General features: G+C 38.8%; 2 protein-coding genes across 6 annotated transcripts in view; one reads left to right on the top strand and one right to left on the bottom strand.

Annotated features, from left to right (window-relative positions):
• hapstr1a (HUWE1 associated protein modifying stress responses a) overlaps positions 1 to 11,714 on the bottom strand; it is a 19,730-nt gene extending 8,016 nt beyond the window's left edge. The window contains exons 1-4 of the mRNA XM_061905894.1: positions 11,297 to 11,714; positions 9,522 to 9,602; positions 3,230 to 3,297; positions 2,938 to 3,148 (exon numbers count right to left, since the gene is read on the bottom strand). Coding sequence (XP_061761878.1) covers positions 2,938 to 3,148; positions 3,230 to 3,297; positions 9,522 to 9,602; positions 11,297 to 11,492 — 556 coding nt within the window. The 5' untranslated portion in view covers positions 11,493 to 11,714. The remainder of the gene's footprint in view (positions 1 to 2,937; positions 3,149 to 3,229; positions 3,298 to 9,521; positions 9,603 to 11,296) is intronic.
• usp7 (ubiquitin specific peptidase 7 (herpes virus-associated)) overlaps positions 10,735 to 17,536 on the top strand; it is a 74,413-nt gene continuing 67,611 nt past the window's right edge. For 2 of the 5 annotated variants that reach the window (XR_009807472.1, XM_061905890.1), the window contains exon 1: positions 15,815 to 16,042. Coding sequence is in view for 2 of the 5 variants with exons in the window: in XM_061905890.1 (XP_061761874.1) it covers positions 15,961 to 16,042 (82 nt within the window). In the remaining 3 variants the exon portion in view is untranslated. Of the gene's footprint in view, positions 10,849 to 15,552; positions 16,043 to 16,177; positions 16,775 to 17,536 lie in introns of those variants that run through there. The other 3 variants (XM_061905892.1, XM_061905893.1, XM_061905891.1) reach the window with 3 other exon arrangements.

Genomic DNA, 17,536 nt, shown 5'->3' with positions numbered 1-17,536 from the left:
TGGAAATATTTGACATTGTGTCATCCGGACCAAAGGGGAAGCGAACCATCCAGACTGTTATCGACGCAAAGTTCAAAAGCCAGCATCCGTGCTGGTATGGGGGTGCATTAGTGCCCAAGACATGGGTAACTTACACATCTGTGAAGGCACCATTGATGCTGAAAGGTACATATAGATTTTGGAACAACATATGCGGCCATCTAAGCGCCGTCTTTTTCATGGACGCCCCTGCTTATTTCAGCAAGACAATGCCAAGCCACATTCAGCACGTGTTAAAACAGCGTGGCTTTGTAAAAAAAAAAAAAAAAAAAAAAGAGTGCGGGTACTTTCCTGGCCCGCCTGCAGTCCAGACCTGCCTCCCATCGAAAATGTGTGGTGCATTATGAAGCTTAAAATACGATAGCGGAGACCCCGGACTGTTGAACGACTGAAGCTCTACATAAAACAAGATTGGGAAAGAAATCCACTTTCAAAGCTTTAACAATTAGTTTCCTTAGTTCCCAAACGTTTATTGAGTGTTATTAGAAGAAAAGGTGATGTAATACAGTGGTGAACATGCCCTTTCCCAACTACTTTGGCATGTGTTGCAGCCATGAAATTCTAAGTTAATTATTTGCAAAAAAAAAAAAAAAGTTTATAAGTTTGAACATCAAATACCTTGTCTTTGTAGTGTATTCAATTGAATATGGGTTGAAAAGGATTTGCAAATCATTGTATTTCGTTTATATTTACATCTAACACAATTTCCTAACTCATATGGAAACAGTTTGGACAGACATATACACACACACACACATACATACATATATATACACACACACACACACAATAAAACAAACATAAAATAAATCAATAAATATTTATATTTTTTCATTATTTAAGAACAGTGTTTTATTTTCTTATATTGAAACACAGTGTTACTGTTCAACCTGTGTCTCATTTTACAATGGCCAAAATTCTTAACTTGTTAAATAAAACCTCTGCCTTGCTTTAAATGAATACTTAGGCCTACTACGCTACCGTATTGTAATGTTGGTCATTATGGTGGTATATGTTGAAAGGTTTGAGAACCACTGGTCTGAAAGGTAGCAAAAATAGGTATCTTAAATATTTTTTCTAAGTTAGTTATAATAGACCTCAATGCAAATAACTTTGAGACCACTAATCCAGACCCTGAAAGAGGAGGGGCTTTCAAAGTTGGCCCCCTCTGAACACACGTTATCTCTGAGCCGCACATTTCATATTCTCTCACACGCATCACACCCGTATGTATTTCATGCAAACCACTTTACAAATGAACACTGGCAGCAGCTTGAATATTAGTCATTGATCATTACAGTAGGTGAGATCATATTTACACACATTCCACATTCATGATATGCATATTAGAAAATTCATAACTTGCCCTTGTGACAACAAGCGTGAATAAAGTAATGACAATTCACAATAAAAGCCCTTGTTAGCTGCTTTTACACAAGGTATAAACAAACATACTTCCACAATGCACATTTGGAAACCACATATTTATTAGGGATGCAAAAAAATAGATTGACATCTAAATCGAAATATTTATTTATTCCCATTTTAAGAATTGATTCATATTTTCAAAAATGTTTTTTTTTTTTTTTTTAAATATTTTTTTAAGGATCAATTTTCAAAAAGGAAATTGTAGGCCATCTCCATGCTTACTCGCTGCACATATAAGTCAAAGGTCAGCAATCAAGAGGAGGTTTTATAACCTGTAACCTAGTTTTAAAAGGTTTTATCATTATTAATATTACACCAAATAGTTCGTTGGGAGTAGGGCTGTGCGATATGGCTTTTTTTTTTTAATGTCTCGGAATTTTTAGGCCATATCGCGATATACAAAATATATCTCCGTATTTTGCCTTAGCCTTGAATTAACACTTGATACATATAATCACAGCAGTATGATGATTCTATGTGTCTACATTAAAATGTTATGGTTCATACTGCATTAATATATGCTCATTTTAAACTTTCATGCAGATAAGGAAATCACAACTAAGTCAATTGACCAAAACTGTATTTATTAAGCAGGTGACTTTTCAAACGATGCTACATACTAGCAGTAATGCTACTTTTGGTAGCAACGCTTGTGCCCCACACTTGACCGATTAAAGTTGTCTATTCGACATTTTCCCGCTTGAAGCCGAACCACCGCCAGACGATGGACTCCGTGCTGTTTTTCTTGGGAATTAATTCTTCTTTCATTTGTTACCAGATTCGCACCTTTTTTCTCTCGTATTACCATTTGCAACACTGCGCTATCTTCATAGCTAACGTTAGCCACGCTGCTACCTCTCTGCTCCGTGAGGGCGTATACGTATGTGTTGTATGATGTGACAATATGTGCCGTATGTAAGTTTATGCGCTTGCTGTCTGTGAGAAGGAGAGACAACAAGGAGTGGGAAGAGCCTGTAGTGTGATGCCCGCAGCTAAAAACAACTGCGTGAGAACCGCTAGCATCACAGCTAACGTTAGCCACGCTGCTACCTATCTGCTCCGTAAGGGCGTATACGTATGACGTATGATGTGACAGTCTGTGACGTATCTAAGTTTGTGTGCTTGCTATCTGTGAGAAGGAGACAAGAAAGAGTGGGAAGAGCCTGTACTGTAACGCCCGCAGCTAAAAACAACTGCATTAGAACGTATACTCGAATATTATGATATAGTCATTTTCTGTATCGCACAGGGACAAACCCGCAATATATCGCGTATATCGATATATAGCCCAGCCCTAATTGGGAGAATTGCTTTTAATCCAGAATTGATTCTGAATGGAGAGACGGCACCTCGTGAATCAGAATGCACCTCGTAAATCAGAACTCATCATAAGGTGAACATATTTTCTGCCAAGAAGTCTATTTGATATTCAAAATAAAAGTGTGTATAAGGAGTTATCAGCGTGCTCACCATGAAGTGCTATGGCCTCCCTGAAAGGCTGGAGGTCGGCTTCCACAGACGAGCCGGTCTCGGCCGGCGAGTTAGCCCGGCTGGGGGCCACCATGGCCAACCTGCTGCTGGCCCTGCTGCTCCTATGTGGCGGTGCTTTGCCGCACAGGAAGCTGATCAGATCTTCCCTGCGGATGTTTCTCCGCCGCTTTTTCACCCAGGCCAACATGTCCTGCAGGGAGAGTCGTACACTAGTTGTGGCACAAACACTTGACCGGAGTAGATTAGAAGTGAGCGCTCACAAAGTACCAACCTTGTTACGCCGCTGGTGTCCTGTCTGGATGCCTCTGTCGAAACTTCTCTGATGCGCATCAGCACTTTCTTGGATGTCGAAAAACATTTACATTAAATACATACAAGTGTTTTAGCTTGATGAAATGTCTTCTTTTTAGGATGCAAACTAGAGACTAATTGCTAGCTATCTTAACTGCTAACACAAGTGTAATCATTTTAGTGCTGTCAAATGATGGATTGCTTTTTAAATCAAAGTAATCACACTTTTGAATTTGGATTAATCATGATTAATCACATTAAATTACATGAATTGGCCTTAAAAACTGTAATGTGACACAAATGAAATTTCATGCGCATTTTTTAAAATGTTTTACTTGAATGTACTTAATTTATTTGCTCTAAAGTAATATCTAAAGTTCTGTCTGTGTTTATGTTGAAGCTACATTTTGAATTTTGAAACCTGATCACTCACTTTACAACCCTTTAAGATAACTAGTCGAAAGGTAGGGCAAGGGAGCACAAAATAATTGAACGTAAAAAATCATTAAAAAATATATACAAATAAAAACTGTGATTAATCTGCAACTATGCATGATTAATGCAGCATGTTTTGTGATTAATCACATTATTTAACTTCGGACAGCCCTAAATAATATACTTAGTGTGAATGCTCTAAAGCCTTCACACATTGTTTTCTACACCCAAATTAATCTATTATCAAACTTCTTCAAATTCTTCTTCTTCTCCAGATTTTGATGCGCTCTACCTTTCACATTTTTCACCCGATTCAAACCGTTCAAACTTCAAACTGTTCAGCCTATTCAGGAATAGCAGGCTTTCCTTTGACAAATTCCAAAAATTCCCAGATTTCCTAGAATTCCAGGTTTTTCAGGACATTTTTCCCATTCAAAATAAATTGGCAATTTTTCAAACTTTCACCATTTCCACATTTTTCAACCGATTTAAACCATTCCACCATTCTGGAAATTCAAACTATAATTTTTCACAAGTACACAAAAATTTAAGGATTCTCCAGAATTCTTGCTTTTCCAAAGCCTTAATCAACATTTTTTTCTGGCCACTACTCCTTCCACATTTTTCAAACCATTTCAACTGTTCCACCGTCAAAACATTCCTCTTAATCAGGACAAAAAAACAAAGTTGTTTTTTATGAATTGGAATAATTCCCGGTTTTCCTGAAATTCCGCAATACCATTTCTCAATTGAACATGTAACTACTGCAACATTTCTCCCCCAATTTGAAAAATTCCAACACCAACCGTTTCAACTCATTCAGACCATTCATGTTTTTTACCATTTTCCAAAAAATTCCTGATTTTTTTGAAAATTTCCATTGAAATCAATGGGACAATCTTCAAAGTTCCACAACTCCCATATTTTTCATCTGATTCATACTGTTCAAACTTCAAAATATTCAGCCTGTTTGGGAATTGTGTGCTCAACTTCAACAATTCAATTTTTTTTTTTTCCAGGATTTCAGTATAACTTCATATTGGAGCATTCACACGCAATTCCTTTAGGAATTGCGTCATCTAGTTTAGTGATCTTATTTATTCACATTCAACTACACAACAGTGTGTTGGCTCAATGTGCGCATGTTTTTAGAGTAGGGCTTAACTCATGTGATTAATCACTGCATAAATTATGTACACACGTATATTAAATCATGCAATTTTATTTTGACCGTACAAGCTCTTATACCTTAACCACAGTACAAATATTCACTCCAAATAACATACTGAAAGAACTTTAGAAAAAACTGACACGCATTCAAGTAAAACCTTTAAAAAAATTCACATTGTGTACAAATTTTAAATAAGCAAGTGATTAATCATGACTAATCTCAATTCCAAAACATGATCAAAAAGTAATAATTTGACAGCCTTAATTTAAAAGACATTTGGGGAAATGCGCTGTTGGTTTTTTAAAAATCCAAACACCCCCCGAGCAGTACTTCTGCGGACTCCTTGGGGGTCACAGACCCCCTGTTGAAGACTCTTGATGAAAAGCATTTACTCTGGGTTCTACTTTAGCTTTAACAGTGACTGCAAAGAAGAAAGTGAAGGACCACAGGAAGCAGAAATAAAACTTATTAGGGTGAATTTCACTAATTCAAGCTAGGCTACTCATTCATTATCTGTCAAAGTTTGTTTTTCCAGTCGACATGTATTTTTATGACAGTAAAGAATAATAAAAAGCGAGATCAATGAAGTGTTTATTTAAGTGAAGCGACTCACGTTCCAAGAAATTGTCCACCCTTAGCGAGTCACTCGTCAAAAGGGGACTTCACCTTTTGTTTCGACACTTCCATCCATCCATTTTCTACTTATTCCCTTCGAGGTCACGCTTCAGAATGTTAAATATTTTGACATGAAGATTTCATTTTCTAGCATTTTTCAACAAGTTTGAACCAATCGACCATTGTTTTGCATGCACGTAGATGTCATGCTAATGGGACATTTATTTATTTTTTTACACATACATAAACTAATAGCACTGTTTTCAAGAGTAATCCATTCCAAGGGGTCCCACAAAAAACAATCACACTGAAACAAAACCATTTTTTCCCAAAAGAAAATCAGATTTATTATGTTCTAGACAGCCAAAAGATGTAGAAAAGATACGTCTTTCTGCTTCATCGATTCTCAAAACAAAATATTGATACTTTAGTGATTTGAGATTGTGTGTATCATTGAAGTAATTAAACTAATGGACGAGGCAGTGTGTGTATTTTTAATTCTAAAAGTAGTACTTATTCATTCATTTAATTTATAATGTTACATGTTTCCTTTTGGTGTGGTTTGAAACACCATTTTGGTGCACTTTTTTTTTTTTTAACGTTGTATTAGCTTCGTTATATTGTTATTCACTACCTAAAAAATACATTAGAGTTTGAAATAAATAAATAAGAAATCCTAATAATAATAGTAAACATTTGAAAAACAAACAAAAAAAGTATTCATTATGTTTCCTGCACTTTCTGTAAGTGTTTGCTGATTTTAAAGATAAGACAATAATACGTAATAATAATAATAATGGATTAGATTTATATCGCGCTTTTCTATTGTTAGATACCCAAAGCGCTCACAGAAAAGTGGGAACCCATCATTCATTCACACCTGGTGGTGGTAAGCTACATCTGTAGCCACAGCTGCCCTGGGGTAAACTGACGGAAGCGTGGCTGCCAGTTTGCGCCTACGGCCCCTCCGACCACCACCAATCATTCATTAATCATTCATTCACCAGTGTGAGCGGCACCGGGGGCAAAGGGTGAAGTGTCCTGCCCAAGGACACAACGGCAGCGATTTTTTGGATGTCAATAGGTGGGAAGCGAACCTGCAACCCTCAGGTTTCTGGCACGCCCGCTCTACCCACTACGCCATGCCGCCCCCACATGTACGTGTATTGTACATGTACTTTTTTGGCGTCCTGATCCAATATAAATATATATATAAATATATATATATATATATATATATATATATATATATATATATATATATATATATATATATGATATCCAATATCTTAAAAAAAGAAGTTTGTTATGATGTGCTTGCATGTAAAATTTGTGATATGATGTGCGATACAAGCAGCCCTGCAGAGTGTTTACTTGTGTGTGATATCATGTGCGTTACCATCAGTCCTGCAGAGTTTACTTGTGTGTAATATCATGTGCGGTACAAACAGTTCTGCAGAGTGTTTACTTGTGTGATATTATGTGCGATACCAGCAGTCCTGCAGAGTGTTTAATTGTGTGAATGAATAAATGATTGTGACCGCAAGGTATCGCCAAATAACCATTAACCGATTTAAAGAGTGTAACAGAGGTCAGCCAGCTCAATCTCACTCCCTTACAACCTTAAGAGCAGTGCTAGTTACCAGGTGGAGAGCCCGGGCTTTTAGCTCGGAAGCAAGCATGCTCGTCCCTTATAAGGCTCGTGTTATTTTATACTTGCCATTGTTCTGAGTACTTTCACTTGATCAAGCATTTTCTAACAGTCTACACAAAAAAATAAAAGTATGTGCTTTGACTTTCGCTGATATGGTATCGGATTATTAGTATTGGCCAATACTCAGGGCTCCAATATTGTATCAGAAATTAAAAAGTTGTCGAGACACCCTCGTGTAATATATCACTATATTTATGACCAATGCCACCAAGTCAGCTGCGGAACACTTGATCAAACCAACTAAAATAGCGGCGCAAACAAACTCGAGTTTGTCTTAAAGGGGAACTGCACTTTTTTTGTTTATCATTCACAATCACTATGTAAAAGAGTAACATGTTTTGTTTTTTATAACATTTTAATTCATAATATACAACAAGTACAAGGTGGTTAACAATGCAGCTATAATAGTAATACTCTATTTTTCTCATGAAACCCTCTAAAAAAACATTTTTAAAGTGCACACAATATGCCATTAACATATGTTGAACTGAATATTGACCATGTATTAACGATATTATCATAAGCTGCTCTGAGTTGGTGAAAGTTAATTATTGATTATAAATCATGCCTCTCACCTGGATAGTAGAAGGTTGTGGACATAAACCCACAAGTTGGTCAACTATGACTCGGAGATCCAAGAAAGACACGAAAAGACGCTTGTTTGCAGTACTTTTTTTTTTTTTACCGACAGCTGGATTCATGAAAAATGGAAGATATGAAAATCCCATCAGCCTTTATCCCAGAGAGAGCAGACATTTTTAGATGAGATGCATTTAAAAATCGATTTCTATTTTTAGCGGCGATGCGATCACAGAGAGCTAACTAGCTTATGCTGCTATAATAACATACAGAGCTGCTGCATTGCCTCCGAGTTGGTGAAAGTTCATTCTAGATGATAAATCATGCATCTCACCTGGATAGTAGAAAGTTTTGGACATAAACTCACAAGTTGGTCAACTTTGACATCCAATTTAGACCCGGAGATGGCAAGAAAGACACGAAAAGATGCTTTTTTGCGGCACTTTTTTTTAACCCTTTGTGAAGATCATGATGCATTGTTGATATAAAGGGGAATATATAAACATCCCATCAGTCTTTATCCCAATGAGAGCAGACATTGAACAGTAAGTGATTGTTTTATTATGTATATCTTGTTTAGCACTTAGCATTACTGCTACATGATGGTAAGTGTTTGACTATAGCTGCATCTGTTTAGCACACAGCTTCTAAAACTTGTAGATCATCCTCCTTATATTCAGGTTCAAAAACAGAAGTTTCTGCATTGTCATTTTTTGTCTCTCATTAAGTCTGCCATGATTAATAGTGTTGTTAAAGGAAAGTGAACATTCTGATGAGTCCTTGAAATTAATATGCCGCAGTGTGCTTAAAATGAGCAAATATTACATATTATGAATGTTATGACAGTACATATATACATACAGCATGTAAATGAAGCATTGATGGATGTTTTTTTTTTTTTTTTAAAGTCTTTATACTCTTATACTCTATATCTTTATATTTATTGGGGACAACGTGGCGAAGTTGGGAGAGTGGCCGTGCCAGCAATCTGAGGGTTACTGGTTCAATCCCCACCTTCTACTATCTTAGTGACGTCCGTTGTGTCCTTAAGCAAGACACTTCACCCTTGCTCCTGATGGGTCCTGGTTAGCGCCTTGCATGGCGGCTCCCGCCATCAGTGTGTGAATGGGTGAATGTGGAAATACTGTCAAAGCGCTTTGGGCTCCTTAAAAAAGGGGTAGAAAAGCGCTATACAAGTACAACCATTTACCATTTTTTTTTAACCACTTATAGGCAAACGACACTTATTGGTTCCGTTGTTAGTGAAGTGAATTATATTTATATAGCGCTTTTCTCTAGTGACTCAAAGCGCTTTACATAGTGAAACCCAATATCTAAGTTACATTTAAACCAGTGTGGGTGGCACTGGGAGCAGGTGGGTAAAGTGTCTTGCCCAAGGACACAACGGCAGTGACTCGGTTGGCAGAAGCGGGAATCGACCCTGCAACTCTCAAGTTGCTGGCACGGCCACTCTACCAACCGAGCTATGCCGTTAGCTAACTTTTGCAAGCATTTATTCAATAGTTAGAATGCATAAAAAAGAAAAATGTGTATTATTTTCTTTCATATTAAAGATTGTGACTGATAAGACAAAGTTCCCCTTCAACGGGATCATAAATGACATGTTAGAACACACGCCAAATGTCCCAAATAGACTCCTAAAAGTTACTATTCTGCTTCCAGTACACAGAATTTATGCGGTGTTTCCAGATGAAAAGCAGAAAGATGGATGACTGACGGAGAGGAGCGTGGCAGTACCTTTGTACAGGTTGGTGACTGCTGTAGCGGCGTTCTGAAATGGGACCCACAGTGAGAGACCCTGTTGATGACAAACTCGGTCTGCGGGGCAAAGAGAGGAGGGAATGGTTATCTGTGTGACATCCAAACATGACATACAGGAGAGCCAACTAGCAGGTCGAGATGAGGCCATTTTATCTTGGCTGCACAAAGTCACAGGCATAAAAATAAACAGCCAGCTTGGCAAGAAAGAAATGAGTTGCACAGTCAGGTTGTCCTCTCAGCAGTAAAGTTGCAAACATACACTGTATTGGCAAAAGTATTTGGCCACCCATCCAAATGATCAGAATCTGGTGTCCTAATCAATAAATGTAAATAGATAAATGAATCACCTGGCCTGGCCACAGGTGTATAAAATAAAGCACTTAGACATAGAGACTGTTTCTACAAACATTTGTGAAAGAATGGGCCGCTCTCAGCTCAGTGATTTCCAGCGTGGAACTGTCATAAGATGCCACCAGAACAAATCCAGTCGTAAAATTTCTGATGGATGAGTCTGGGTTTGGAGGTTGCCAGGAGAACGGTACGTTTCGGAGTGCATTGTGACAAGTGTGAAATTTGGTGAAGGAGGAATTATGGTTTTGGGTTGTTTTTCAGGAGTTGGGCTTGCCCCCTTAATTCCAGTGAAATTAATTTTGAATGCTTCAGGATACCAAAACATTTTGGACAATTCCACGCTCCCAACCTTCTGGGAACCATTCGGAGCCGACCCCTCCCTCTTCCAACATGACTGTGCATGAGTGCACAAAGCAAGGTCCATAAAGACATGGATGAGTCTGGTGTGGATAAACTTGACAGAAAACCTTTGGGGATGAATTAGAAGGAGACTGAGAGCCAGGCCTTCTCCACAAAAATCAGTGTGTGACCTCACCAATGCCCCTTTGGAAGAATGGTGGAAAATTCCTATAAACACACTCCGCAACCTTGTGGACAGCCTTCCCAGAAGAGTTGAAGCTGTAATAGCTGCAATAGGTGGACCAACATCATATTGAACCATATGGGTTAGGAAAGGGATTGCCCTTCCAGTTCATATGTGAGTCAATGCAGGTGGCCAAATGATTTTGGCAATATAGTGTATGTCGCTGGACAAAACACGTCAAGCTCGGACGGAATATGCGGGGCCAGACGGACAAACACGATTTCAAACCGCGAACTAATAATATCCACGCCATTTTGTGATTAGAAGGCTGGCTAAGCTACACGTTGTTTCAACAACTGTCTACTCAGCAGCCTCTAAACGGGACAACGTGTCGTTTTGTCGCCATTGTGTGAGAAACGGACTAAGAAGGTGAGTTTGAAACAGATGTCGGAGTGACAGTTCAACAAACTGTCATCTGGGAATGTCGCGTAGATACGATTGTTGTTACCATCGCCATTTTGTAGCTAGCCTAGCAAAATGCTGCTATCTCAACTTGGAGACAACAAACTCCTGTATTGACAGGCGGCACTTTTAATTATTTCGGCTGCCATTATTTTTGGACCGTGACGCTACAACAGGAGGTTGTTTACGACCAACCCCCCCCCCCCAACTTATGGGCATCGGGCAAGTTTATGGTTCATCTGGCGAAAGTTACACAGAACGCCGCCAAGTCCCACAAAATGATGCAGTGCCAAGTCAGCTGTGAGAGTTCCGCTGTGTTCGATGTGGATCAATGTGTCAAAGTTAGCCAAGTTGCTAATCAACAAGCTAGCACGGTGGACTGTCATCGAGCGTAGGAAAAAGCGGCGGCTAAAACCTTTGTATAACTGTGCCACGGCGGTGGCGGAGTTCTGGAAAAGATGCCATAGTTTATCCTGGTCGTCGTCGGCCTCTTCCTCGCTCGGCTCTCGCTGCTCGGCCTCGGCCAAGCACTGCCGCTCCCATTTTGAGAACCAGTGCTCGGGTCCGTGTTCCTGTATCTCCGAGTCGCCGTCTTCCTTCTTCTCCTCCATTAATACGCCACAACTTGGAGGGATGTTACTTTCAAGTGTTTACTGTACCGAGGTAGATGAAATATAAAACTATAGGAGAATGTTGATGGAGAAAAAAATACCGTTAATACTATTTCGCACTACGGTGTCCCCACCATTTCCGAAGCTTTGCTTAGCCGACTATTTTCTGAGTTGCCGACGTCAGGGATATATACAACGTAAGCTATCTTGTTGCCTTCTTAGCCCCGCCCGGTCGTCAAAAAGTAGACGGTGATTGGTCATCTAGAACCTAAGGGGTGGGGTTTTATCTCGAGTATCACAATACCATTGGCTCTCTTACTTGTCCTTCGCTGGTTTGCCACAAAAGAACTATTGCTAAAGTTTGGGTGAGAGGTAGACTTCTGCAATACAGTATATTTAAATTCATTTGTTTTTCATTAAGATATATATGTTTAAATAGTTTATCAAATTTTGCATATAATATGTTATTATTCAATATGCAATTTATTAAATGTATCCTTAAATGATTTTACTGTCTATCTTTTACTGGAGATGTATATTTCATTAAGTATGTATTCTTCTTTTTTAAGTGATTGCAACGTATTTTGCAAGTAAAAATAATAACAACAAAAAGATAGATAGGGGTGGGGCTTTATCTTGAGTATCACAATACCATTGGCTCTCTGACATGTCTTTCATTGGTTTGCCACTAAAGAACCACGGTATTGCAATACAGCAATACAGTATATTTAAATTATTTTTTTTTTCATTAATATATGTACACATATGTTTAAATAGTTTATCAAATGTTGCATATAATATGTTATTATTCAACATGCAATCAATTTATTAAATGTATCCTTAAATGATTTTACTGTCTATCTTTTACTGGAGATGTATATTTCATTAAGTATGTATTCTTCTTTTTTAAGTGATTGCAACGTTTTTGCAAGTAAAAATAATAACAACAACAAGATAAATAGGGGTGGGGCTTTATCTTGAGTATTTCAATACCATTGGCTCTCTGACATGTCCTTCGCTGCTTGGTTTGCCATAAAATAACCATAAAGTTTGCGTGAGAAGTAGACTTCCGCAATTCAGTATATTTACATGCATTTGTTTTTCATCTATATATATATATGTTTAAATAGTTTATCAAATGTTGCATATAATATGTTATTATTCAATATGCAGTGCATTTATCAAATGTATCCTTAAATGATTTTACTTTCTATCTTTTACTGGGGATGTATATTTCATTAAGTATGTATTCTTCTTTTTTAAGTGATTGCAACGTATTTTGCAAGTAAAAATAATAGGGGTGGGGCTTTATCTTGTGTATCACAATACCATTGGCTCTCTGACTTGTCCTTCGCTGGTTTGCCACTAAAGAACCATGGTATTGCTAAAGTTTGGGTGAGAGGTAGACTTCTGCAATACAGTATATTGAAATGCATTTGTTTTTAATTAATATTTATAAGTTTAAATATTTAATCATTTGTTGCATAAAGTACGTTATTATTCAATATTCAATCAATTTATTAAATGTATCCTTAAATGATTTTACTGTCTATCTTTTACTGGAGATGTATATTTCATTTAGTATGTAATCTTCTTTTTTAAGTGATTGCAACTTATTTTGCAGGTAAAAATAATAACAACAAAAAGATCGATAGGAGTGGGGTTTTATCTTGAGTATCACAATACCATTGGTTCTCTGACATGTCCTTCGCTGCATGGTTTGCCACAAAAGACCCATAAAATTTGGGTGAGAAGTAGACTTCTGCAATACAGTATATTTAAATTCATTTGTTTTTCATTAATATATACATTTTTAAATAGTTTATCAAATGTGGCATATAATATGTTATTATTCAATATGCAATTTATTAAATGTATCCTTAAATGATTTTACTGTCTATCTTTTACTGGATATGTATGTTTCATTAAGTATGTATTCTTCTTTTTTAAGTGATTGCAACGTATTTTGCAAGTAAAAATAACAACAACAAAAAGTAGATAGGGGTGGGGCTTTATCTTGAGTATCACAATACCATTGGCTCTCTGACATGTCCTTCACTGGTTTGCCACTAAAGAAACACGGTATTGCTAAAGTTTGGATGAGAGGTAGACTTCTGCAATACAGTATATTGAAATGCATTTGTTTTAATTAATATAAATAAGTTTAAATATTTAATAATTTGCTGCATAGAATACGTTATTATTCAATATGCAATCCCTTTATAAAATGTATGTTTAAATTACAACTTGTGCGACGATTTTACTGTCTATCTTTTACTGGATGTATATATTTAAATAAGTATCTATTCTTCTTTTTTGGGTGATAGTGACGTATTTTGCAAGTAAAAGCAACACCAACAAATATACATTTAAATGTAAAAGTTTTTCGGCAACCAATAGATATATACAAATGATACCATATACACCGGAAGTCTTAATACGAGCATGACGTTACACTCAGGTAACACGTTTGTTTTGCCTGTGCTTTCACTCTGTCTGACCACTTCAAAACAATCTCAACATGGCATGGCATGGAGTGAAAAATGACACGAATGGTAATATGCTTCTTTATCAAGGTATTGTACAGTGTACATGTTGTTATGTATAAAAAGTGAGCACATGCATGGCATTATAATATTGTATACAAACTATTGCTCAGTGCCAACTCTGACAATAAGTTTGTTGATAATGAGTCACAAAGAGGGCAATAAAATGACAGAAGCAAATAGAATTCATTTTATATGGAGCTACTTGAGTTATTTCCTGAAAGAGATGCTAATTTGCATATGTTTAATGCTGGTGGTGGGTGAATGGCAAATACTTTAAAAAATTATTTAAATGGTAAAATTATAAGCAGTTTGGCATTTAAGTTAATGTATTTGCAGACCTTGGATGTAACCATTGATTGGTTGATTGAGACTTTTATTAGTAGATTGCACAGTATAGTACATATTCTGTACAATTTAATAGTAACGCCCGGATACGTTTTTCAACTTGTTTAAGTCGGGGTCCACGTTAATCAATTCATGGTAAATGGAAACGGATATAGTTTTGGAATACAATCTCACCACTTAAAACATAAATGTATTCATGACAGGGTTCTTTTTTAAAATACAATATTCCATATTATTTATGTTCAAAACACGCACGCTATTGGCATCACATACAATAAAGGGTTATTGGTAGTACACATTCATCGTGGTTGTATTCGCCAAACGTGACACGCACAGGGCTCGTAACGTTCACCATTCGAAGCTGACAAATGAAAGTAAATGTCGCTTTACGTGTTTTCTCCCAACTGTTAATTGCCACTCGGTTTTGCATGAGTACTGAGATAGTTGTCAAAATAAACACAAAGTGTCAACAAGGTGGGCAAAACTGCGATGCTCTAAAACACATTATTTTATTTATTTTGTGTTCATTTATTTGTTGCTTAGTTTAAAAGGGTAGGTTTTTGTAGATTACAAAATAAACGATTTGATTGGTGAATAAAAAAATAGCCTTCATGTTTGACTAAATAACGACAATGACGAAACAGGCGTTAAAGAGACGCCTGCCTATTTTAGTTGGACTTTTCCCAAGTTCTTCTTAGCGGCGTTTATAGTTTATAGCGCACACAACTGAGTATTTAATGTCCAAGACTCGCAACGGGGCTTGGCTACTGTGCTGTGTTTGCATCTCCACGCGGATGTGACATTTCATAGAAGATCGCCGCCGCCATTTTGACTTCCACGCTCAGCTCGCTTCAGCACAAACCGACGGGGAGGGAGAGCGTGTCGAGGCCGAACGCCGCTCCAGTTAAAACGCTGCATGACCGGGCACATTCCTCTTGCGGGAGGGGGGGGGGACGCCACTTCCAGACGGGAATGCAACGGCCGAAGCCGACTTTGTCATTTCGCTGCGTTCGGGAAGTGTTTCCATGTCGGGCCGCGCCAACTTCCACGGTAACGAATTGAATGGCTAGCTTTCTTCTCCGCTCTTCCCCAGACGAGGGACACACGGCGGAGCACACGGACTGGGGATATCGCAGGCAAAGCTGTTGAATTGTGCAGCATAATATCTATTATTGGCTACCTTGGCTAAGCTAGCTTTAAACCGGCTGTTTGCTGCACCAGCTGCGGACCGTCTCATCGCCCCACACTTTCCCGGGAATTTAGCTCCTTCCCGCCACCCCCGCCTTCAGCCAGCTTACCCCACCAAAGGCGCCGAAATTGGGCGAATAGCGAGCAAATACGTCCGCGTTTCTTTACCCGCTCCCCCGCCGACCTCCCCTCCTCGCTCCCCGGCGCTGACAGCGGACAAGGCCGAGGTCGCAGCAGCCGAGCAGGCCCGGGCGCCGAGGCTCGACCGGTCCACCCCACCACCTCCGCATCCCACCACACCTCAGCAGCAGCGGTTCCCGTCCGAACCGGCCCTGGACGACGTCGATAGCCGAGATCCCCGCATCGCCACGACAAAAGCCGCCGACATGAACCACCACCATCACCACACGCAGCAGCAGAAAGCCGGCGAGCAGCAGCTCAGTGAACCGGAGGACATGGAGATGGAACGTTAGTAACTCAACTCTTGTGTGCATGAAGTTGCATCCATACCACCAGGACTTATACGTTGCGTTGTTATGATTGCAGCCTACTTTAGTGCAGCTGACCTCATTTTGCTAGTGTTTTGCTCGGAGATGGACCAGGCGAACCACACCGTTAACATAGTCCGAAAACACTGCATTAATTGCTTTGTATGTAAACACTGTCCACGTAATGGCTAAAACTCCCATTGTTGAGTCGAGGCACCTGCAAATATAGTATATAGGAGGTTAAAGTGTTGGATTAAGTTACGTGAACACACAAGCTGGGCCTGCACGTGAGTTCTTGTTACACGGTTATAGTTTGGTGAATTCTGCTGCAAAGTTGTAAAAAATGTGACTATAGATGCACGGAAATTGCCAGCTAATTAGCCTGAAGGCCCTGGTTAGCACGTTAGTTAGCATGTGTGCTAACACCGGAGGGGGTGTGTGGCGTTCTAAAATGGTGGCCTTGTGTTTTGCAACCTAACTCTTGGCTACTGCGACACTTTTAACACGCGTATATTCGGCGCCTCGCGTGTGTTGGCTTTTCCGCCGGTGTTTAGTTGTCAGGTGATACTTAAATGTTTATCGCGGGTTGTTGTCGCCCCAGCTCATGACGCTGGTTAAGTGTTTGCTAGCGAGCTAAGTGGCTAACGCAGATGCGTCAATGCAGCTATGGCGATGTGACAATGGGGGAATACGCGCCCTGAGCCCCGTTCAGGTAATAGCTCTCAAAGAAACGCGTGTTTGTTCTTGGGAATTGTCTTTATGTGCGGCATGTTGACTGCGGGCCGACTAGCTGCAGTAAGGCCGGGCCCACGGCGGAGTAGCGCGGGGATTTGCTGCTTCATTGTATGGCAGCACGAAGAGCATGGAGCTCGCCATTTTTAATCATGTCTGTTTTTGTTGCTCTGCTCTTTAGCTGGGACGGGTTTACTAGCAACATTCCCGTCATCACTCAAACGAATCATTTAAATACGTCTTTTTTTCCGTTTTTTTTAACATTTGGGACTCATTGCACGACTTTGCTAGTTCTCAGCATCACTGCGTCATTTATTCCTATCCTATTGATTCAATATTCTATTAATAACACTGCCAAATGTTGTCCGTGGATGTTTTGGTCATTTAATCTTCTATTACGACTGGTTTGTTTGAATTTCCTTGTAAAATGCAAAGAACAAGGATTTATTTTTTATTTTGTGTCGATAAATCATTCTACAATTAATTTGGTATTCATTTTGGAATTTTTAATCTCCGGTAAACAGACAAAATAGAACAAAACATAATTTATTTCATTTGCATATGTTGTAAGCACAATACCAATGGCGCGCAATTTGCAAATTTAATGTCAAATCAAATGTTTATTGGATTCATCACTATACAGTGTACATCCACGACAGAACTACTGACTAAACTACTACCAAGTGTGGATTCAGGCCGGGTAGCCTATTCAAAGTTCTACATTACTATATTTTATAAGTAG

The sequence above is a fragment of the Nerophis ophidion genome, linkage group LG07, assembly GCF_033978795.1.
Source record: "Nerophis ophidion isolate RoL-2023_Sa linkage group LG07, RoL_Noph_v1.0, whole genome shotgun sequence".
NCBI classification, from domain to species: Eukaryota; Metazoa; Chordata; class Actinopteri; order Syngnathiformes; family Syngnathidae; genus Nerophis; species Nerophis ophidion.
Note: the sequence above shows the minus strand (reverse complement) of the source record. Positions and strands in the feature narration are given on the sequence as shown.